At 44.1% G+C, this 24,076-nt stretch overlaps 3 protein-coding genes across 10 annotated transcripts; 2 read left to right on the top strand and 1 right to left on the bottom strand.

Moving 5' to 3' along the window:
* Positions 1-683: 683 nt before the first annotated feature.
* DMC1 (DNA meiotic recombinase 1) lies at positions 684-20,261 on the bottom strand. Of its 8 annotated transcripts, XM_015863173.2 has the most exons (16): positions 20,164-20,261; positions 19,384-19,496; positions 13,008-13,165; positions 11,705-11,795; positions 11,028-11,072; positions 8,045-8,191; positions 7,660-7,742; positions 7,005-7,057; positions 6,062-6,103; positions 5,121-5,193; positions 4,351-4,442; positions 3,517-3,590; positions 3,298-3,412; positions 2,420-2,480; positions 1,895-2,011; positions 684-1,129 (listed from the first exon to the last, which is right to left on the bottom strand). In XM_015863173.2, exons 4-16 carry the CDS (start codon positions 11,759-11,761, stop codon positions 1,060-1,062), a joined length of 1,029 nt encoding a protein of 342 aa, XP_015718659.1. In that variant the 5' UTR covers positions 11,762-11,795; positions 13,008-13,165; positions 19,384-19,496; positions 20,164-20,261; the 3' UTR covers positions 684-1,059. The 8 variants fall into 8 exon arrangements, with proteins under 8 accessions (XP_015718659.1, XP_032300674.1, XP_015718669.1 ...); XM_032444783.1 differs by lacking the exon at positions 13,008-13,165; XM_015863183.2 differs by lacking the exons at positions 19,384-19,496; positions 20,164-20,261 and adding an exon at positions 13,531-13,632.
* A 134-nt stretch (positions 20,262-20,395) lies between these two features.
* Positions 20,396-22,065, top strand: CBY1 (chibby family member 1, beta catenin antagonist). Its single transcript, XM_015863278.2, has 4 exons — positions 20,396-20,625; positions 20,996-21,101; positions 21,182-21,297; positions 21,571-22,065. Exons 1-4 carry the CDS (start codon positions 20,548-20,550, stop codon positions 21,649-21,651), a joined length of 381 nt encoding a protein of 126 aa, XP_015718764.1. The 5' UTR covers positions 20,396-20,547; the 3' UTR covers positions 21,652-22,065.
* Positions 22,066-22,160: 95 nt separating this feature from the next.
* TOMM22 (translocase of outer mitochondrial membrane 22) lies at positions 22,161-23,948 on the top strand. The gene is made up of 4 exons (XM_015863293.2): positions 22,161-22,318; positions 22,419-22,537; positions 22,721-22,838; positions 23,212-23,948. The coding sequence occupies exons 1-4, from the start codon at positions 22,211-22,213 to the stop codon at positions 23,284-23,286; spliced, it is 420 nt and encodes a 139-aa protein (XP_015718779.2). The 5' UTR covers positions 22,161-22,210; the 3' UTR covers positions 23,287-23,948.
* Positions 23,949-24,076: the final 128 nt, after the last annotated feature.

Below are 24,076 nucleotides of genomic sequence, written 5' to 3'. Positions count from 1 at the left end.
GGAAGCCAACTACGCCCTACGCGCTCTTGGCGGAACACTGCGCCGAACAGAGAGCGATATACGGAGATTGCGTAACAGTCTACGCTTCAGAAGCCCCTGCGTGAGGCGGGGAGTAAGGGGAGTATCGCTCTTCTTATTCCTCAAAGTCTACTACGCAAGGAGCCTACAGCGTAACCCCTTCTAGAGGGTAGGGAAAAGCTAGGCCGAGGCGTACGTTACGTAAGCGCACGGCGTACGCAGCTTGCGTAACTCAGGCTGACGTAGAGCAGGAAGAACCCGACGTTTTGCGTAAAATTCTTCCGCGGGCTGTGCAGGAAGGGCTGGCGGAGGGTCGGAGGATTACGCTGATCGTTCAGCGTAGCGGCGCTTAGAGAATGCGGCTGTTCGGCCGGGCGCCGGCTGCCGCTGTGGAGGAGACAATAAGGGCGGTGCGGCGGAGGGGGGTGCGGGGGGCTGCGAGGGCCGGGTGGGCTCGGGGCCCCCTCACAGGGCAGGTTGTCAGGGGGCTGTGGGCTCAGCACACGGGCAGCAGCGAGAGGGGAGGCAGCCATGATGTGTGCTTTGTCCTGGCTGCGAGACAACGGCTTGATGTGCCCCACACGGGTTGTGAAAGGTTGGGTTGTATCTGGCTTGGGGATGAGTGAGAGTGGGGCTGGAGGAGAAGCACCCAAAGACACACAGAGTGCTGTTCTCGTTTTAGGTCTTTATTATTCCCTTTAGTATAAACAACTTTAGGTCATTCTCTTCTAAAAGTGCTTCAATAAGCAATCTGGCCGACGTGAAAGTATTCCAGGTATTTAATTCTCTTCTTCCACACATGGAGTGCCGCAAAGCTCCTGGGCTTGTTGTTTCCATCAGCTATTTATTGCCAATTAAAAAGAGAAGACCCCAAATGAACCAGCTGAATAACACTGAAGCACACACGGTTTATCCCAAACACCTCTCAAACGATTCCAAGCAGATAAAAAGCAGCCAGGGGAGGCAGCGACCTGGAGCAGATCTTCATCCCAACGAAGCGCCTTGGTGGTTAACAGCTGTATGTCTGCATGAGGTTCCCACTTATTCTTTGGCATCTCCAATCCCTCCAGGAGTTATTGCAAATGTGGCTTCATTTTCGGGCATCTCAGGACTGGAGGGGAGGGAAGAGGGGGGAAAAGAGAACCACAAGTGTTAAATGGAACGGTCTGCCAAAGGTTTAAAGTCAAAGCGACACGGGATACTTCAATATGTGACGTGCATGATGTCATCAAGATGAGAAAATGTGAAAGGCAACTCTCAAGATGAGAAACTCAAGTGAGGGGAAAGGAGGAAGCGTGGGAGAGATGATTCTGTGTGTGCAAAGCTGTCTGGCCCGTTTCAGCTGGTGGCCAGGAGCAATGGCCACTCAGTTCTGCTTATATGCTGTTTAATACTTGTGTCTGCCCCAGCTCAGCCTGTAAACTGACACCCCACTGAGGGCAGCAAAAGTGAGTGATGGAACAGCTCTGGAATGTTCCTGCCAAGGGACAACCCTGGCTCTGGGCAACCTGGTCTGCTGGTTGGCGACCTTTGCACGTAGCAAAGGGGTTGAAACTGGGTGGTTGTTGTGGTCCTTTTCAACCCAGGCCATTCTGTGGTTCTATGATTTGATAGTCTTCATGAAGAGATCAACATCTAGTGGGATTTATGAGGTTACATAACGTAATACATACGATATGTGAGACAACTTGGAATCTACCGATCTAAATCTACTGATCACTGTCCTTTCAGATGTTCTCTCAATATACCCCCCAGATGCATGGTTCATTTGAAACCACCAATCAGTTCACAAGCTATTAAGTTTCGGTGCAGTGAACTTTGACACCCCGCTGTGTTCATAATGCAGCTTCTTAACTGAAGAGACACACAGCTTTACCTGTCGTATATCTTTGCAATACGCAGCTCTCCTCTCCCTTTCCTCAAACTAATTCGGGTCGTCGAAGCATGAGCCAGGATGTGGCCCCCAACCGGCTTCTTTGGGTCTGCCTGAAAGCTAAACCAGCAAAAAATCACCATGCGATTTCCATTGGCTAATAGTGTGATTCTCTGTCAGGCAACGCACAGTGAAGTCAGTAACAAATAATAAACAGGTATAAATCAAAAGAGGAGATAAACACACCTGCCTCAAGATGGGATGCTCAAATGCACAACACTCAGCGTCCTCTCATCAAATAGCAAAAGAAATCATCATGCCAGCCAGGAAAAAGAAATCATTAACAAAACTATCATGATAGAGAGAAACCCATAGGTGTCATCTGTGGATGATGATACCAGAAAGACAAAAGAGCAGCCTGAAATAGTTAAAACATGAGGAGCACGCCTTCATGTCAATGCTTTTTGCTCAATCTCAGTTCAGTATGTAACCAAAAGAGAAGAGATTTGACAGTGAGAGTATCCTTACGTCATAGTTGCTCCTGGATCGGCGGTCATCTGATTGGTCACAAACACAGCCACGTTATATTCTGCAATAGAGAACAATGCAAAGGTGAACTGTATCCACTTAGATTTCAAAAATACCCTCATGTTCACGCTAAGATCAAGGTTGCTACAGAGGCACTTCACATTTCAAAGGAAAGAGAAGCAAATGTTCCTTACATCTGCTGGCTGGGGTTAACAGGAAGACAGCCTAATTTTGCTCTGGTGTCAGCTGTAATATTCATGCCAAAAATGAGCACTTTTCAGTGTTCTGCTGAACAAGTCTTGCCCAATTCCCATCTTCTCCGTTGGCTCCATGCCCTAGGCCTCTTCTCCCTCCCTCTGATGGTTCCCTTTTTTGTTTTTGGCATTTACTACATCAAAACATTTCCTCATTCCTCATCAACATTTCTGAACCATTCCAAAAAAGGAAGAATCCTGTTCATCCCACCATCGTCCCTCAGAGCACTACGCAGTAATTAAGAATGAGGCGATGGACACAGCCTTCTCTCTCTGTGCCTTCTCCATTTTTATCCTGTTCTCCACGTTTCTTGTATGTTTAGACTGTAGAAGCTGGGGGAAGGCTGGATATTTGTCCAGTTTCAAAACCTGTCCTCCCATTTAGGACTTCTTAATGGTATTTCTGGGAGAGCTCTAGATGTTAAATAATTCCAAAGACTCCTTTAGTTATCTCCTTGAAATCAGATACTTTTGTTTCTTTTTGGTAACTGATAGACGCATAAAGTAAAGAAGGATCTCAGGGCCAGTGCCTGATTTGATAAAACACTTAGCGGTCATGCCACCAACAATTGCTGTTTCAGTAACTCCAGTCCACGTTGTCCATGTTTTGCAATCTTTCCTTACCTTCTGATATCTTCTGGAGCCTGGACAGCATCTGAGCCAGTTTCTGTTGTCGTTCAGCCAGCTCTCCACGACCACTGAAATCCACACGGAAGAGTGCCATGATGGAGTCAATGATCTAAGTCGTAATTGCACCGGGTAAGTCAATGCGGCGAAAAACAACAACAACAAAACCTATTCTGTAAGCAACAAGTGGCTGAAAAAGAAGAATTAGTCTTGTACCAGTAGCTTGAAGATACCAGCTTCCTCATGGAACTTGGCTGCTACATAGTCAAGCAATTCCATCTGATGTTCACCTGATGAGGAGTACAGTTGACAAATGAAATTAGGGTCAGAAATAACTCTGAAGCAAGAAAAGCCTGATTCTGCATTCTTTGTAATTTTCACCACCAGCAGTTTTAACTTCGGGGTCCATTAACAGGCTACTTCTCCAATGCCCAATAGTGCTTATGTTTCTGCAGGCTCCAGTTCCCACTTGCCCAGCCAACAACCCTTCTTTGTGAAGAGCTCCACAAAAAAAGTCTTGTTTTGAGAACTGAAAACCAACAGAATTGTTTGAAATGAACTCTGAATTAAACGACACAAAGAAATTGTACTGCCATATTATTTATGTTCATGTAAAAGCCCCATTTACTCAAAGTTTTAATGCAATGTCTTCTGTCAGAGTGCGTGAAACTGTTTCTATGAAGGTCCATTCACAAAATTATAGAGAATTATCGACAGCATTTATAGAATTAGCTCACATTCAGACATTAATTGTTGCTTCTGTTACTAAGATGGTATGCTGACAACTAGAATACACATGGCAGAATTGTTGCAGCAGACTGCAGAACCTTATGCAGTACAGCTGGGCTGGAATGCTTACCCTAAGCTAGTCAGCTAGAGTACACCACCAGAAAAAGGAAATAGAAGTTAGCTTGTAAATTCTTTTGCTAGCAACAAAATGTAATTTACCATCCTCAAGTGGGCAATCTCACTTAAGCAACTGAAAACTATTAAAACAGAAGCCTTAGAGAAAAACCATAGACATCGTGGCAGCTGCAGTGATGGTCTTACTAGTATATGCACGTGCATACAGCACGTTGTCAAGGACTGCATCATGGTCAACGTTGAAGCGATCAGCAATGTCATGAAGACGGTCCGGTCGGCTGACATCAGTCAGAGTTAAGGATTTCTCTTTGTACAAACCATGCTCTGAAAACACTAAAATAACATCCCTCCTCCCACCCCCCAAAAAATAAAGAAATAAATAAAATATAGAAGAATATTTATTCTAATCCTAGAGAAGATTGTCTTTTCACACTGTCTTACATACCCTAAGGACAGTTTGGGGCTCTTGATGAGAACTGTTTTGTCTTTAGGGTTTGACATATGGATATATATGCTCTGGGAATTCAGCAGCAAGCAAAACTATATATACACAGTCTATCACGGACATTAAATTAGTTCTTAGATAAATTTATTTTGAGATAAATAGAAATACTTACATCATCTATCATAATTCATTACATCTATCTACCATCTGTCTATCTATTTATTGCTTTCTATAATCTGTCACCACTAAGATAGCATGTTAAATCCCAAAGAAGTACTTGAAAGAAAATCTCTATTCTGACTAACTTTTTCCAGTTTGGATTAGATAAAACGACAGAGAAAAAGCCACTGCCCTGTGGGCCACTACACACTGTACTCTCCACGTTTTCTATGTCCGTCATATTGTTCCCTATGCGTGAAGCCATCTGAAGCCTCCTACTTGGATGAATTTAGAACAGAATGAAGTCTTTCCAGTTCAAGGTACCTGTAGCTTTCAACAGTCCAAAAGATACAAAGTGTTTTCAGTATCAATGAAGATAATCTTTCCACCAGTGTAGCCGTTGGGCCCTGGCAGCTGAGCTGTCACTGGAAACAGGCACAATCTAGATGAATAGCTGAGGAAAATATTTTCTCATGGTATTATTTTTAATAAAATATGATGGCTGTTTACCTGTATCACAGAGTTTTAATCAATGTGGAAATCGCTAGTTTAGCCTCTTTACAGTGGATAAGCTAAAATACTCAATCCATTCAGTTGTGATCGTTCAGGTGAAAGAATATAACTCTGCTGACTAACTTAGATTGTACTGAATGGAAGAGTCTTCATTTTTCCAGAAGGCTACACAATTCCTTTTACGCCACAGTGTCCATTTAAGTGAATGTTTGTCTACCCGATATCCTGTAACTATATTCCAGAAGTGTAATAGTTACAATAGTCATTACTGACTACTATCTACACATTGCGAGATAGTGCTGTGGAATCAGAGTCCTGCTATGCCTGGCACTGCCAAAGTCTTTGTTTAACCAGTTCATGTTAGCCAGTGGTATCCTTTCTGTGCCCTTTCGGAATGTCATTGTCAGCAAAACTCAAAGGCAGGAAATTAAAAGCATTGCTGACAAAGAATGTTGCCTTTGCCCTTTACTGAGCAATGCTCCTGGTCCCCCCATGACACCTATTTGTGCTCTGCTTTTCCAGGTAGTGTGATGCTCCCCAAGATGGCTTATGGTCTTCTCTCTTCTTCTGGCAAAACTTAGATCAATGTGAGGAGTATTAATAAGTAATTATCTACATGTGTTCTGTATTCAAACATAACTAATAGAGGTAAAAATCACCAAGTTTTCTTTTCACTATATTTCTAGAGATAGAATATTATGACTTACTTTTATTGGCTGAATTTTGATATTGTTGTAAAGGAAAAATAACCCATTCCCTGTTTTAAGGTAGCACACTTACCACAAAGAGTATGAGATAGCTGTGTTTTCCCTGTCCGGAACTCTGTTAAATAAAGAAAAATAATAAAAGTAACTTTCCTTTTTTTTTGGTCTTTTCTTCCAAGCTTGCTGAATTCAGGTGTTACTGCAAAAATTCACCTCTATTTCTGTATTTGTGCTTTTGTACATTTCAATCCTGATATATAAATCACATTATGTGCAGTAGAAATGTCTTGCATGAAAAGCAAAATCTGAAATGCTTTGATCTGTTCTTGCTTGACTGCTGTGTTTATTTCTACTTTTCTGTAGAAGTTAAGTACCACAAGGCATGTGTGGAAAATTGGTAACTGAGGAAGAAGGAAAAATGAGTGGTTGGATCCACTTTGACCCCCCAGAACAGGATCCTGCTCAACTGTATGTTCAGCAAAATGATCAAGAAGTTTAAGAGTTTTTTAATCTCACAACATCATATCATACAGGTCTCCAATTTATCTTCTCGAAGGAGAAAATTACTGTGCTTCCCCAAACTCTTCTTATTGTTTTTGAAGTGCTAAGCACTGACTGATGGAATTTACTCTAACAATAGCTCTGTGATTGCAAAATCTTGTATGAAATGCAACGCATCCCAAGTGTACATAAACAATGTCTTTTGTGCCGTTACTTAAGAGGAACAGAGATTGCATCAGGGAAATCTTTTCTATAATAGAAAATAGTTAATAGTAGTATCAATAATGGTATGTCATTCTGAATCAGCATGTCCCCCAAGTCTAGTGATTACTCAGCTCAAACTTAGTCTGCAAGCAATTCAACATGAAAAAAGGAGGAAAAAAACATGGATTATTTCTTCTTCCACTCATGCAAGTACCCATCTTTGACTACAATATGATGTTTCATAGAAGTGATCCAGCTTGATTTAATATCTAACTCTTTGTCTTAATAATACTCATTTAATGTAGTTTTCTCACCTCCGAAGGCCTCAGTGATTGCCATGCTTTCAATCCCACCACCCAGAAGTTTGCTGCAGAAAGGAAGACAATTACGATACAGTTAAAGCCACAAAATCACAAGAGGAGATGAAAAAAGAGATTTTTTTTTCTGCTTCAAGACTAGTTATATCTGTCCTAAAGCATGTCACTAAATGACCGCTGATTGATAAAATATTAACTCAATGTTCCTTACTGCATGCGAGAGTAAAATGTACAGAAATGATTACTGGAAGACAGAAAACATCTCTGAAAGGTAAAGTTCCATGAAAGTATTTCAAGGGAAGTCTTTAAGACTTGATGATTTTGACCATAGGCCTCCAGGTTGTTTATTTAATTAGGTGAAAAAAAATGGTGATCAGGATTATCAGAAAATGGTGATCAGGATTATCAAATGATGGTCAGGATTTTTGGATGCAAACTGTTTATTTACAACGACTGCCTGGTTTCCCTCAGAAAAGGAGTTGGTTTTGTTGCTTACTGATTCTGGCATCCTTCAGCCAGCACTAGCTCTAAATGCAAAATAACATGTCCTAACTGAGCTTTTGTTCTTTTATATTTTTGTTTCCAATTGAAGACAATAAATACAATCAGAACAGTTTGTACTAAGGCAGGATAAAAGTAGATGTAAGCTTACTCGAATTCCTGGCTGCCGGTAGTAATATGAAATACCATCTTCCTTTTTTCACTATACTCAAATGCAGTTAGGAAGCCTGGCTCCTAAGGAAGACCAAAGAGAACATGAGAGATTTATTCTGTTGAGCTTTAAGCTGAAGGCAGAGTGTGATATCCCACCCAGATAACTTCTGTCTACCCCAGCCTCATTTACACACACTGGGCATGAAAAGTACCACAACATTTGCCTGGTTGCTGCAAAATATACAGTATATAAAGAATATTGAACAGGATTATTTTCAAAATTATCTTGATTATGTGGTGAAAAACTTTATACAGAGAAATGTTGCACAGCTTTTTGGAGAGGCCAGCATAAATTTAAATTATCAAGAAAGTGATTGGCTTACAATCAGCTTATTTGCAGCTTCTTTAATCTTGTCCACTTTGACCTCTGAAAGCCCTTTCACATTGCACAGTGCTCGTCTTGTTGTCATCTGGATTCCTTTGATAGTGCAGATCCCAACTGACTTCAGCTTTTTAATATCTGCCACATTCTGTGAAGAAAACTCCTTTCTATGAGTACTCATGACAGAGTTAAACCAGGTGGCAAAGTAAACCCTTGAAACACTTTGTTATACACTCATCTGCATTCTTTTTTCACAAAGAAACGTATTCTCAAAGTAAATTCTTCCTTATGTAGTTTGTGACACCCAAATATCAGAAAACTTTGAGTCACATCAGTGTAAGGGATCATGGCCCAGACCATGTTGGGTCTGGTTCTGCACTCAGCCTGTCCTTGCTCAGTGCCAGTCCTTCTAGATCCAAGCTAGTGGTAAAGAAACAGAATGGATGCTTTCAGGTACTGTGGTAACTAACCTAAAAAGCCCTGTCAAACTCAATTTGTCCTTGTTCACTTTGCACAGATAATCTGTAACCAGATAATCTGATCACAACTGAGAGCTGACTTGCATAGTGGTAGGATGCTGACTCCAGCCTCTGTGACGTTCCTGCATGTTGACAGTAAGTCCAAAGCAAAACACACCTAACCTGCCAGATCCAACAGCCACTTGCATCTGATTTGGGCTTACCAGAGTTCTTAGTTCATTGGATACAGCATGACTTCATTCAGCACCCTACAGGTGTATTTTGCCTCCTCCCACCTCACTTTACAAACCTGATATCACTGGAAATTTAAAGGCAAGGAACACATTTCTCACAAGAAACATACCACGGGAAAGGTTGGGGATAATACTTCAGTTTGCCATCTCTAGCCAAGTTATTTATTTGAAAGAACAAACCAACCAACCAACCACACTATGAGCTGGATGAACCGTTTATTTGTCTGGTGTGTGGATATATGAGACTTAAGATGGGAGGGGGGCTATGGAAAGAATTAGTCATGGTCGTTGGGAAGCTTATTTTTCATCTTGTGATATATTTTGACTATTACATTAAGGATAGGTGAGGAAAAAAACAATCACAAATACACATGACTCTTCCACTCAAAAAAATCCCAAAAATTAGTAATTAAAAAAAAAAGAAAAAAACACACCTAAAACACACAACAATATTGAGCTGTTGTTCATGTAGTGTTTTTATAATAGACACTGCTGCAAAGATCGTTTTTCTAGGCCAAAACCTATTCTTCAGCTTCCTCATTTCTTCAGTGGCCTTGTCTTTCTGATCTCATCAAACTTAAGGCTGTTCCACATCACAATTCCCCGAGCAGTAGATCTGGTTGCAGTTCTTGTTCTCTGCTTCCCAGATACATATTTTACCAATTGTTTTTTTAGCAGGCAAAGCACTGGAATTCTCTTCTTCTGGTTGATACCATGAAGCATTCAGCAGTCATCCTGGCTGAACACACCAACACACCTGCCCCCTTTACACCAGCTGCTTATCCTGATCCTCCCAACCTTTTTATGTAGCATCTCTGCCCTAGCTGTATGCCTCTGAGATGGAAATAGGAGCATAGCAAGAATATAAATGAACAAACAACACAGATCATATTTTTCGTTGTCGTACTTTTTGCATGAATTCATTTACAAATCTAGTTCACAGCGTGGCTACCACAGATGTGCCAGAAGAAGCAATAGCATGCCCGAGGGTAAGAATGCTCAGTGGTGGCATTGGGATCACAGAAACTTAATTCCTATCAAACACTTTTGAACATCAAACCCCAGCCTGGGTTCTGAGTGTCTGACTGTTTGTGACCACGCTGACACATCTACTAAATGCTTCTCTCCCTGTGCCTGTGGGGGAAAAAAATCTAAAACCATAAAAACTACTTTAAGCAAGTGAAATTAAAAGGTATAGGTCATCATATGCTCACTGGCACAGATGAGAATAACATCTTCCCCTAGGAAGTAGGAATAAACACTTGGATGGGAGAAGAAACATAACAGAAAAGGAGCAGGAGACTCAGTAAACCAGATCTGTCTCCAAAAACAGTATGATGGAGAACAGTCTAAGTCCCTACTCCTTATTTTCAACATTTTCCATAACTTAGCAGCATTTTTTCTGCATACCGTGCCTCATTCAATATTGACAAGCTTACACAGCTCTCCTTCAGCTCATGAGGTCAACATCTTTGGACTAACTTTACTTTTTAACACAAGCATTTGTGTATTTTTCTTATACTGCGCCATCGTTACAGCCCATTACCTCATTATCCTCCTCAGAACTCTTTAAAACCCTGACAGTGAATTGTCAATAAGAAAGTGAACAAGAATTACAGTGCTGACATGATGAGTGCAGTAACTGTCCCACTGTGTCTGTGTCAACCCTGACTGTATCCATCTACAGTCATTTACCTTAAATTTGAAATTACTTCAGGCAAACCAAACTTCTTATTTTGCTTTTCTAACACTGAACAGTCTGACCCATGAATCAGTCCCCTAGGTAAATATATAACAACAGTAATCCAAAGAAAAAGCTAAGATTCATGTGACAGTAACATTGATGATGAGAACAATTCATATTTGAAGAAAAAACTCTCCACTTACTTCTCCAGCTATTAACAGTTTGTTCACCCCACACTCTACTCCCTTAAACAACATTCTAAAAACAATTCAGCACCAATTGCCACAGCGTAACTTCAAGGGAACCAAAAAGGCAGGTATAATTACAAAGAACAGCAGGAACAGGGAGTGATCTCCCACATGGTTTTCATATGAGTTAGCATCTAGTTGGCTTTTCAAGAAGTACTGGGTGCTAAATATTTTGAATATCTCGACACTTTATTTAGGAATCCAGTGAGAAGGAGATATTTTGAAAACCTGTCTTATCACCAAAGGCAAAATTTGTCTTCACAGGGACTGATTTAGAATTTCCTGCGAGGAGAAACTTACATGGACAGCACTGTGCAGAAAAGTCATTGGTAATACTTACAATCCCATGCTTTTGTAGCAGGTCAATGTCCTGGAAAAAGGATTCCTAAAACAACAAATATATAAAAATATATATATATAAATCAAAAATAGGTTTTTATTTTTCTTAAAATTACATCTATCTCACTATGTGTTTCAAATGTGTAAACATTGAAATGGTTTTCCCTAATACCACTTGTCTTGTTGAACTACCAAAATAAGAAAACCCAGAGTAAGCCAAGAAGGCCTACACATTTCCTACCACTTTCTTCATCGAATATATCTTCACAGGCAAGTAATTCTCTGCTGTGTTAATAAACTTGTGCTAGGATCACATCTTGACTCTTTCATTCGCTGTTCTTCAGCCTTTTCTGGCTGATGACCATTCCTTGGAAGCTTAAAATGAACTGATAATCCTCTGGCATTTAATATTGAAGTAAAATATATAAAGCAATAATGATAATTCCATTAGAAACTGTATATAGCTTAGGAAAGGTTAATGAAGAGCATGTGAAGAACACAACTGTACAGGGACTCTGACTCAGAGATTTTCCTGCTATTAGACTGTAACAAAATATTAAATGAATTGAACTTCCTGGTGGTCTCTGGGGACCTCCTGTCTCTCTGTGGGCTTCAGTACACTGTAACAATACCTTCAGACATCTGCTGCACCTGTTTTTCAAAGAGCCATACATTTACCTCATCATCCTGGTATCCAGATTCTTCTTGGACTACTTGATCCTCCATGGCCTTCATTGTGAAAGAGCAGGCAATAAAGGATCGATCAGTACTGAGAAATGCAAGCAAAGACAGTATTGGGACCATAATAAATGTGCAAATAACAGGAAAATAGCTTTTAAAATGTCCTCAAACTGCACACCATTTAACTATGTCATCACATATGGATTTAAACTCTGATTCCGTATCCCACTCTTTCTCCAAAAGGAAAAAACCTACAGTGTTATTCTCCAGTGAACTAATTTGCCTAGAAAAGGTTTAACTGGTGTTAAGAAAATAGAACTCAATCCCTTGTAAGAATCTTGGGTCCCAGTGTGAATTTGGAGGTGGAACATTTAAAATGATTTACCATTAGTAGAATGTATTTCCATAAGCAGTAGCATTGACAAATAAAAAGGACAGCATTGCCACTCTAAGTTACATGATTGCAGGAAAAAATGAACAGGACCTTACAAATATGATTTCATAACCTGCTGTACCAGTTTTATCATTTTGTAAATTGTTAGGTTGCTTCTGCCTTAACTGCCAGCTTGCCTTCATTGCTCTAGTTTTGTCAAGTGTCTCATCCACAAGATTGTATATGTTTGCTTACTCATCCTCCTTAATAAAGTCCGTGAAAAGAATATGATGTTTACTGTGAACCTACAAGATGAGCTACATTTGAAAGAGGATGAGATAAGTTAGAATAAATTTCTGCAAATAGCTTTTTTTCCCCCCCTAGCTTTCAAATAGATACATAAGGTCTGCATAATTTGTTGACAAGAATCACAGAATTACATATTCATAGAACCATCAGTTGGAGGGGATCCTAAGAGATCATCTGGTCCAACTCCCCTGCAATGCACAGGGACACCTACAAGTAGATCAGGGTGCTCAGAGCCTGGGTCAGGGGGGCTGGAACTTGATGATCCTTAGGGTCCCTCCCTACAAGCCATTCTATGATCCTGTGATTCTATTTTCTTTTGTTTCAAAACCCTGTCAATTACAGAATGAGAAATCATGCCTTCATACTTTATGTCAAGAGAAAAAATAATTTCAATAAAGTAATAAAATTAAAATAAAAATAATTGAAGAGATTTTTCAACCCACGGAGCTTCAAATACTGAAGGAAGAAAAACAAGTAACACAAAAGGTATTAGAGCCATATCTTAACCCTCTCCTCTGTTTAAAATACCCTCCTGAAACGCACCTAATCCTGCACTCTAAGCACAGTTCAGGCCCTGTTCTACCTCCTATTCCTCAACCTGAGGTGACTGGCACCTACCAGCAGAAAAATCAGGCAGCTGCAGACCTGTGCCTTCCTGTAGATGGGAGGAACAACAGAGGAGTTACACCACACACTAACTGAAGCTTTAGGGATGAACCAAATCCTCCTCCCGTTGCTGGTGTGGCAAAGGCTCAGAGCATTCCAGTCATCACAGCCTGCAATGAACCAGACATGAGGCTGAAGGTGTGAAAACATGGCAAGTCCATCAAGAAATAAGGACCTTTGTGGAGAAATACGTTTTTGGGTGCCCTGAGCTCTCAGCTAGTGCCTAGGAGCTATTTGTTGGGTACAGGAGCAAGGCCGGCCTGCCTTCTGCACTGAGCAGACGTGGGCTGTGTGACAGCCCTGAGCACACTGTGCAGGGTTTAATAAACGATTCGTGAGCTGACAGAAACATTGCAGCCCACTCGACTGGAGCCGAGGTTGAATCTCTAATACAAGCCATAAAACGCCCTTCCTGCTCCCCGACTCCGTGTATCCCCAGCACACCTCGGCCGAATTACCACAGCCACCGACCCACCGTCAGCCCCAGCGCCGCCCTCAGCGCCTCCTCCTGAGGCAGCGCCCGCCCTTCCCGCCCCGGGAATGGCGGCAATGGAGGCTGTGGTGATGCTCAGTGATGCTCAGTTCCTTACCCCCCCCCCGCGGCACAACACTGAGTGCATGCACTGCTAGCGATTGAAATATCGAACAGTTTATGTCCGTGCATGGATTCCTAGTGCCTAAGGCTCTGTCTGCAGAGAGGAACTGGCTGGCACAGCTTTTGAAAACGGAATTATTCCACTAGAGCTGTTCCAGAAGAGCACTTAGGCAGGCAGTCCTTTAGCCTAAAGATGAATCCCTTCACAAAGCATTCTTTTACTCCAGGCTGGGGTGCACATGCAGGGAGTTATCTTTTTGGTTCTGCTAAGTGGCTCCACAACAGCTAATGCACGTGTCAACTGACTTCGGAACAGGTTGCCCAAAGTAGTGGTGGATCCACTACTGTGGATGGAGGGGCTCAGAACAGCCTAATAGAGCTGTGGGTGTCCCTGTTCATTGCGGGGCAGTTGGACCAGGTGGCCTTTAAGGGTCCTTTCCAAGTCAAACAATTCTGTGATACTCTCACACTTCCTCTTCTTGGAAGAGCCAATGAATGCACAGAATGTGAAGACCAGTTACTTTCCCGAGTCAAGAAGAAATAATCTTTAAGTATATAAACTATATAAAGACCTTAAGTGATAACAGCCTAAGCACCACAAGCTTCCTTTTCTTTGCAATGATTTCAAATATTACCATAAAATAGATAATTCTTAATATATGATAAAGCTTTCCCTTTTGAAAATGCGTATTTTTAAGATAGGAAAAGCAAACCAGTAAAAGGCAACAATAGGGCTGAAAGGGACAAGAAGAGATTATTAGTTCAAAGCTGAATCAACTGAACTTGGAGGATGTTTGCTTGCCTGGGGAGGCTGGGCTTTATTTTACTAGAGGGTCGTGAGGGGTGTTGGTTTTTTTGGGGGGAAAGAACCAGATAATTTCTGGTTCTGGTTTCTGGTTTCTGACTATCCCTGCCATTACCCTTGAACTCCATCTTTCACTTGGTAACACAATTCTGTTTGTAAAAGCCTGCAGTATACTTTAAGCTAACTTTTAAAAGGTCAAATAACCATGACTAATTCTTGTATTCTTGTGTCTTCCACTGCAAAAGAGAAAAAACGCCAACACAGCCAGCTCTACAATAATTGCCCCATACTGATGCATTAGTGTGCACAGCTTGCTCTTACCTGCTCACCCCTTTGGGGGCTACAACATTGTAACCGTGTAGTTCTCTAATACAGTATTGCCATTCCCAGTATTACAATGAATTTGCAAGGCCTCAGGGCTGAGGCTTGTCAGGCTTGCTTTCTCTGAGCTTCTCTTGACCCTTCTGTAACCTTGTTTTACTTGGTTAGCTGGGATAGCAGTTTCTATAAATGACCAGGTGTCTCTGGCTAGTTTGTTTTCCTTCTGTTTATCTGTATTGTACAGCCTTTCATTAAAAATAAATACAAAAAATAGCAGTAACAAATCGTTATCATGTAGAATGAGAGATTTACGGCTAGCACAGTGATGTAGGGTAGAGGCCTGGTGCGATAACAGAGACCTTGAGAACTGTGCACACAAGATGTATTTAGTGTAGAGGAGTACAGGCAAGCAATGATAACAGACAGGACACGGGCTTGGCAAAAGAAACTAGATGGCTATAAAGAGCTCACCAGTGATCAAAGAACTGCAGATCTGTAGCTGGACAAAGCTGATTTGAGGGGTAACAAATAAATAGTATCTAATATGTGTCACATGCACCACGCAATAGCAAAATCAGATGTAACATGGAGATGCAGACCAGAGAGTAAGGGTACAAGTGCATGCTAGCAAACATGAAAATGACACCAGGTGAATCCTCGAGTGAGGAAGAAGAAACCACCAACATGAACATCATATTCCGCCCAGTGAAGGACTCCAGATTCTGACAGCTCTTTAGCAGTTCTCCCACACACACCAGAATGAAACCACCAACCTTACAACCCACAGAAGTAGTGGAAGGGAAAGTGAAATACAGGGAAAAGGAGCAGAAACCAACAAGTGTGTGTGTGTGTGTGTGTGTTTCACTTTTATAGAAGCATTCTCATTGCATCATTATTCTTTCCCTTTTTGTAAGTTATATCTGGATCGATAAGCATTACACCTTTAAGATTTCTATTTTACTAACAATACATTCTTGGCTTCACATGTGCACGATGTTGTCTGTAAAGCAGATTCATTACTTGGTGTGCAGTCAGCCAATTCCCACTCGCTCAGGAGAGATATTTCTTTTTGTTCAGACCTGGCTGCTCAGAAGGGGGTTTCTACCAACCAAACAAAATAATGCAATTTTCTTCACTGTGTACATACATTAAATGCACATGCAGTCTGCCTACGTAATACAGAACACCTACCTAATCAACTTTATAAAGCTTATGGGAAAGATGATCAGGGAAAACAGACTAATTATGGAATAAGACTTCCTTCATATGTAGCTAGGTGGGAAGTGTAGTTGCACTTGCAGACATCTTTGGTCATTTGAATTAACTTTCAGGGTCAGAGAAAAAATACTGCTTCTTTCTTCATCCTGATTTATGTACCATGAAATGATGATCAGCCTTCACAGTCAGTGACAATGCCACTGACAAGCCTGCATTTGAACTGAAGGTCAGTCACAGACCCAGTTCAAGTCTGTAGGTGAATTATCTTCATTTCACTCAAGTAAAAAGGCAGAATTGCCTAAATATTTTGCTCTCGGATGAAATAGGAAACCACCATCCAAGCTCTGGGCCTGAGTGGAACAGAGTGTGGCCAAGCTGGCGTGCTCTCCCCAGCATGGCCTGACGTAGCCCTCAGACACAGCTTTGCTCTGAGCCAGCTGGGCATTTGTCATGCTCAGCCTTATATAAATGGCTCTGCATTTCTCCTCCTTGTATTCACCATGGTGCTTGTCAAGATGGGAGCAGGCAGCTTGCAGGGTGGGGAAGAGAGTCAGGAGAAATTGCTTTGGTGCGATGTTGGAACAGTTTTGTCATTTGGTGGACACCCGTTGTTCCTTTAAACAGAGAATGCTCTGGCACTGCATGCAAATACAGGAGGGAGAATTTGCCTGGTGGAAGCTGTATATGTTGGTGCATGAGACAGGAAAGGAGAGAGAAGCAACAGAATGAGTTCTCTAGAAACAAAAAAAGAGAGAAAACAATTTAAGCAGATCAGAACCCAGAAAGAGTTAAAAGAAGAAAACTGCTCCTAGATGGAACTGCCATGCTGCAGAACACAGGACTGTGTGTATTCTTTACAGCAAAGACATTCTGTCTCCTAATACAAACAAGCTGGAAGTACTGCAAATATTGTCTTAACTACTGTGGCCAAAAAAGTCAATGCTTCTCTAATTTATTCACACATCAGCATTGAAAATTAATCTAAATTAGACTCAAAGCAGAGCAGCTTTATCTGCAGAACATGGAAGAGCAGTTTCCAGTGTTAGAGCTAAAAAAGTATAATTAATTGAATGTTTTCTTTTCCTCCTCTAATATATTACAGCTCACAGAAGCGGAGTGCTTCTGTTGTCAAGTAGGCTGAATAATGTCTTTGACTGCACTGCTCTGTTTTGTACTGAGGGCAGCATTTTCACTGGCATGCTTCAGAAACAAGAATGTATTTCATGTGCAGCTAATAGAAAATAGATAGTTTCCAAGTTACAGGAGACTTCACTGGTCACATCAATAAATGGCATTTTGCAAGCAAAACATTTTGAGTTTGTATTTGGAGGATGTTCAGCGCTGGCATTAGAGACATTTCTTCTTAAGAAAAAAAGAAAGAAATCCAAACTGAAGAACATCAACTTGAAAACCCAATAATTTTCACAGCGCTTCCATGTACTTGGCAGGTTTGGAAAAGTTAATGTTTTCTAGCTCAGCTTCTGAGCTTGTGATGGCTTTTCTTTTAAACCAGCCACCCTGCAGAACTGGACGTGCTCTTCCTTTGGCCACTTTCCTGCTCTTGGCTTTGCTGCTGCTTCTGCAAGTGGGTCTGTATGTAAACCACAGAAACAAATACATCTTGCTCCATTTGTACTCCATGTTTGCCAGGCTAGTGGCTGGAAGAGATCACGATCAGTTTCTCTTCAAATTTTAAAGCTTGGATAGACATCAACTGCCTCATCACAGTTATTTTCACTTTAGAATAACATTTAGAACTCTCAGAAGGGTTGTAGTTAGCCTTAAAATATGGTGTTTCCTGGATTTTGCTACACATAAGGCCTTAACTTGCAAATGGTTCAGGTAATAATTTGCTTCAGCCTTACAATTGGAACTTCAGTGAATGATTAACGTAATGATTCTAATGTTTAACCCCTTGCTCCTCCTTCCTTGGATTATCACAGTTCCTTTGCCTGCCTTACTGGAAGCATATCTACTCCTTTAACATTCCCTCTGTATCACACAGTAAGCTTTCAAGCTCTTCTCTCCTGGTGTTTTTTGCTGAATTAGTGATTATAAATGATGAGCAAGCACAGGTGCACAGCTCCTGCGGAGTTCAATACATCCCAGTACTTCCCTCTGCAGTCTTTCTGTTTATCTGTCCCTCTTGTCATTTTCCTACTGGATCATTAAGGCAAGCTCTAATGGCCGGACAGTCCAACATGGTGGAATGGGCCAAAGCTTCTGAGAACAAATTTCACCCATGACTTCTGCTCTTAGGTCAAGGAGATGGGCTGCAAACCACATGGTGATCCTCAGATGTTCGGGTGGAAAAACAGCATTCAGTATTTTAACTGTAGCCATGAGGTATTTTTAAGTGAACAGCCACCGAGCACATTCCCACCAGCACAGTGCCAATGCAGCAAAAGCAAACTGGAGATAAGAAGCTGATGAGAATAACAACAATCCTCCATCCCAGGCATTTATGAGGAATGACTGAGTGGCCTTGAAGGGACTTTATCTAAAGTAAAAGCACCTGCAAATTGGTTAATGAGACTGAGCTGCCCTGAGCAGAGGATACTCCTTTAGGAATCACTAGTGTACTGCAGGGTGGATCTGGATGGCAACAAGATCAGCTATGAAAAATTCACTCAACCAACTGCAACATCTTCCATCCTTCTCCATATTATCACCTCTGCAGGGTGAGGTGCAATTTCAGTCATCATGTTTTCAGCATATGTTGACACTGCTTGGAGGTTTGAAACAAATATTAGCAATCTGTATTCCCCCTATCGAGCACAGCACTGTGGATCCAGTAAGTAAGAAGTATTTGCACTAATTGGACACACACAAATGGATATACCTTAATGAATGCCTTAATTTCGTGTGCTCTCTTTAAAGAGGTTCATCCACAAGTGAGACGTAACTGTTTCTAGGGCAAAATACGGCATCCACCAGTGCTGGCAGCACCACACTGCAGTCATGTGAGAAGAATAAAAGCAATTCTCTCCTGCTGAAATCGCTAGAGAAATTGCAGGGTGGTGGAAAGCAATTACAGGCTTGGAAAATAGCTACGATACCAGGGTAATGTTGTTATCTAGTAAAAAAAAAAGCAGCAAAAACTGATTGAATTATTCTATAAAATGCCCAACCGTTGCTGAAGTCAGCTGTCTCTAACAAAAGCAAGTTTGGAGATAGCTTCCCTCAACATTCATTGGCTCCATAAATGACTTTAACAAGATTCATATTGCACGACACGCTCATATCCCCAGTTTCGACATGTAGGTCTGGGAAGACCTGTCTAGGTGTCTGAATAGCAAATTAGGAAGTCGGTTTGGAAACTGCTCCTTTTCTTTGTTTCTTTATAGTCTTGACCATTGTTCCTGGCACGCTGTCCAACACTGGCTCACCTGTCTCAACTCAGATTACAGGCTTTCGCGTGTCCTGCGCAAGGCTTGGCACCATTCCTGACAACAAGTGACCACTGCCAGTTGTTTGACTTTGGAACTGGAGGAGTACATTGCTGCAGCAGATAATGAATGAACAAACTGTGGATACGGCCTGCTGACCTATGGCAACACTTTGGCTTTCTCCTGCACCGACAAGATTTAAACTTGCAGACTGAGTTTCACTGGCTTTTATACCCCAAATGAATCGAATTACTTAGATGTGTGAGCTGGGAACCAGCTTCTACACACAACACCCTTCCCTCCCAGTAATGTTAAATATGAGATTCTTCAAATCATTCCTGCGCTTGGTATGTCAGTCGCATTCAAGTATTGTTTTGTGTACGTCATATCAGTGATCATTGCTTTACACTACATTATTCTCGCAGGCAGTGCTTATTAGTCTTCTCCCAACAACTCATCATCTTGAAGGGATGTGGGGAAGGGAGGATTCCTACAAGGATCAATTAACAGATGCCTGCACATCACTGTGGGATTCTCTATTCATAAAGCAACTATTGGTTTCTGGCTGTCCCTACGAAGATGCAGTTCTGCATCTCACTTTGTTTTCTAGCTGTTTTCTCTGCCTATCTCTACTCGCTGCCGCGAGGGCCTCCTGGTGGTGCAACCTGTGCCCGTCAGGCAGGCTCCAAACAGCAGCCCCTTATGGTAAGAATGTACAAGCTAACTTGGCTTCCCCCCCCACACACAGTTTTCTGTCTTTCCAGACCAATTTCTTCTCACCACTCCCTGCTGAACATGGGAAATCCCTGCCAGCCCCTGCATGAGACACTTTGGTTTTCTGATATTAACGCTGTGCCAGGCTCGTAGCCCCGCCGCCAGGCCCCATTCCCCGACGTCGCCATGGAGATGCGCCGGCCGCAAACCGCCGCCGGGCCACGCGGCGGACCCACGGCGCAGAGCGGCGGGGGCTGCCGGGGCGCAGGCGCCGCTCGTGGAAGCGGTGCTGCCCCCCCGGAACGAGGCAGATCCCGACGGAGCGGGACGGGAGCGGCGGGATCCTCATCCGCTCTTCCCTCGCTAACAGGGCGGCTCGGTGACGCGGGCCCTGCGGGTGGTGCTCGTTGCCCCTACCGTTGTTGGGACGTGTCCCGGCAATAGGGAGCGATGCCTCTCTTCGGGAACACCTTCAGCCCTAAGAAGACCCCTCCGCGGAAGGCCGCCTCGCTGTCCAACCTGCACTTGGTGAGTGTTGGGGCTGCGGTTCCTCACAGTCTTTAGTGGCACCCCCAGTGTGTTGGCTGGATGTTGGGGTGGGAGAAAGTGTGGGCATGGTGATGAGCAACTAGGGAACAAGTGATAGGATGAGAGGTGATGGCCTCAAGTTGTGCCGGGGGAGGTTCAGGTTGGATGTTAGGAAGGATTTCTTCTCTATACGAGCGGTGCTGCAGTGGCACAGGCTGCCCAGGGAGCTGGTGGGGTCACCATCGTTGGAGGTGTTCCAGAGCCGTGTGGATGTGGCACTGAGGGACGTGGTTTAATGGTGACGGGTTGAAGGCTGACTGGGTGATCTTAAGAGCTCTGTTCCAACTTCAACAGTTCCTTCTCTCTGCAGCTGGACAGATCCACCCGCGAGGTCGAGCTGGGCCTGGAATATGGCACCCCCACCATGAACCTCACCGGGCAGAGCCTCAAGTTTGAGAATGGCCAGTGGGTGGCAGGTAGTGCCGTGTGGTGTGGGGGGCCTGCAGGGGTCACGGTTGGCTGATGTCCGACTGTGTGCTCTCTTTATTTCCTCCAGAAGTCGGAAGCTTCACGGGAGATCGCAGGGAAATGCAGCGCTTGCGCAAACGCAACCAGCAGCTGGAGGAGGAAAACAATCTCCTTCGTCTGAAGGTGGATATTCTGCTGGACATGGTGAGTACTGAACTTCTGTTCTGTGTGTGAGGCTGCGGGTGACAGAATTCCCCAGCACTAACCACTAACTGGGCTGTCTTGGTGAAGTGCGAAGCCTCAGCTTCCCTCTCACTGAAATGCAGATGCTTTCTCACATTGGAGCTGGCTGTGGCTGTAAATCTCGGCGACATCTCGAGAAAGATTGTGCCAGAAAACACGTTTCTGTAATGGGAAAAGCTTTTGGTAGGGCAGTGCTTGAAGGAGCTCATCGATGTTGCTCTGTGTGCCTTGCAGCTCTCGGAGACCACCGCTGAGTCCCACCTGATGGAGAAGGAGCTGGAGGAGCTGAAGACTCACATCCGGAGGAGGAAGTGAAGGAAGGGCAGGCTGGGGGAGGAGGGAGCAGGAGCTCTTGGGAGCCTTTATCTGCTCCTGCAGGCAAAAACCAGCTTGTGTGTCCAGGCTGTATTGGTACCACGTGTAGATAGTTCCACAGGACAAGCTGCTGGCAGTATTGCATCGGTACTATGTAAGGGTGCCCCTGCATCCCAGTACATCGCACTGTGCACTGTTAACCAACGCTCACGGTTGTTCTCGGAGCGCTGTACTACTTCCAGCACTGGTGGCTGTTAGCCACAGGTACACAGCAAGCTGGCAGCAGAGATCTGTGCCTGGATTCAGAGCCCGGCTTCGTGCAAGGCCTTTGGCGAGCGGGGCGCTGTCTTTGCTTGCTCTCGAGCGTTCGGCATCGTTTACACTAAAACACATTAAAACGTTCTTTGGAACCCAGATCTGCGGCCGTGTGGTATTTCGGGGAGCGACTCCTCCCGGTCCCCAGGGGGCGCTGTGCGCTCCGCCTTTCTTCCGGAGCCGCTCTACCCGCAGTTCCGTTTCCGCCGGCTCGCTGCCCGCTCCGTCCCTGCTGCTGCTGGTGATGGCTGCCGCTGCGTCCCTGTCCCCGGAGGAGCTGCTGCCCAAGGGCGGCGCGGGCAAGGCCGAGGAGCTGGAGGACGAGCTGGAGGACGACGACGACGACGAGGAGGTATCTGGGCGGCGGGGCGGGCCGGGAGGGCCGGGAGGGCCGTGCGAGCGGGGTGACCCCGTCGGGCAGGGCAGGCCTGACGCCGCGCTGTCGCCCGCAGCTGGACGAGACGCTGGCGGAGCGGCTGTGGGGGCTGACCGAGATGTTCCCCGAGAGCGTGCGATCGGCAGCCGGAGCCACGTTCGACCTGTCGCTGGCCATAGCGCAGAAAATGTACAGGTGAGGGGCGCTGAGGCCGCGGGCTGCGGAGGGATCCGCTTTACGGCGGCCGGGAGGAGGACGGGCGGTTCTGGCCGGGCTTCGGAGGGGAGGAGGAATGGGGGGGGCGGGGGGGGAGTCCGAGTGCTGCTCCTCCAGCGTGCTGCCGAGATTCGTCTTCCTAATGGGTTTTCTTCCACGCAGATTCTCTAGGGCAGCTCTGTGGATTGGGACCACCTCCTTCATGATTTTAGTTCTTCCCGTCGTGTTTGAAACCGAAAAGCTGCAGATGGAGCAACAGCAGCAGCTGCAGCAGCGACAGGTGAGGCTGGAGCTCCATCACCCGCTCTCATTGTTGTCTGGATGCGGCTCCGGCTGCCTGCGCAGTCCCACAGCGATCAGCTGGCGCTGTGGCTCTGGAAGCAGAAAGCAGAGGCGATGTGTTTGATGTGTTTGATGCCGTGGGCTCGCTCATCCCACAACGTGCTCTGATTGCATCTTCTCGGCCTGCACAGCTGCATCCAGCCTGCAGGTCTGGGTTTGGCGACAAGGTCAAGCTCTGAACCTGGCGGTTGTTATGGAGAGGGCTGAGTGTCTGATCCCAGGGGTGGGTGCTGCCTCACCGTGCTCTCCCAGTCCTACTGCAGGGTAGTGAGGTGCATCCTCAAAGCTTCTAATGTCTCTTTCTCTTCCAGATTCTCTTAGGACCCAACACGGGGCTGTCTGGGGGCATGCCAGGGGCCCTGCCTCCGCTTACCGGAAAAATCTAATTTGCTGAAGCCACGTTGGATTTGTATCATGTGGGAAGACCTTGAGATGCTGATATATTGAACTGTTGATTTGTTGGGTCAGGGCATTTATTTTTATTTTTTTGGTTCTGTTTTTATTTTGGTTATATTTTGAGACATCGACCTGTTCATACTGTGGTGGGGGGGGGGGAAGCCCCCTGTCTGGACCTGATGCAGGCTCCTGTCTGCATTCTTCCCCTGTAGAAGTCACGAGTCTTTTCTTTTGTTCAATCAGTATGCTGTAATCAGTTACAGAGACTTGAAATCATGGAGTTCCTGTTCTGGACTCCTCACCTCCCAGAAAAAAAAACACCTTCGGGCACAAGTTGGGCTTCTGATGGCAACAGTCGAACACAAATCCCTTTCCTGGTTAACTCAAAGCATCGGTGACAGAACAAGATGAAGATCCCAGCAGATGAAGCAAAGGAAGGAGGAGGGTTAAGGGTATCTGTACCTTGTGGAAAGAATTCTCTGGGAAGATGCAACATTGTGTGTGTGCGCGTGTGTGAGTAGCAGAGGGGGTTAATGAGAATCACATCCGTGCTGATCCTCTGCGTCATAAAGTAGAACTTCAGGAATCGGCTGCATATTTTTTTGTATTGAATATTAAATAAATCCAACCTGAGCAGTGTGGTTTTAATAGATGTTCCTTGAAGAAGATGCTTCTTTTATAAGCAGCTCTGCCCTGCCAGTTCACGCACAGCATCTGTGCTGGGAAAGGGACTTGAAACATCTGGGGGTAATTTAAGGGAGTTTTCATAGAGGTGCAAGA

This window comes from Coturnix japonica, chromosome 1 (genome assembly GCF_001577835.2).
Source record: "Coturnix japonica isolate 7356 chromosome 1, Coturnix japonica 2.1, whole genome shotgun sequence".
Lineage (NCBI taxonomy): Eukaryota > Metazoa > Chordata > Aves > Galliformes > Phasianidae > Coturnix > Coturnix japonica.
The sequence above is the reverse complement of the archived record's forward strand: the minus strand, read 5'-3'. Positions and strand labels throughout refer to the sequence as shown.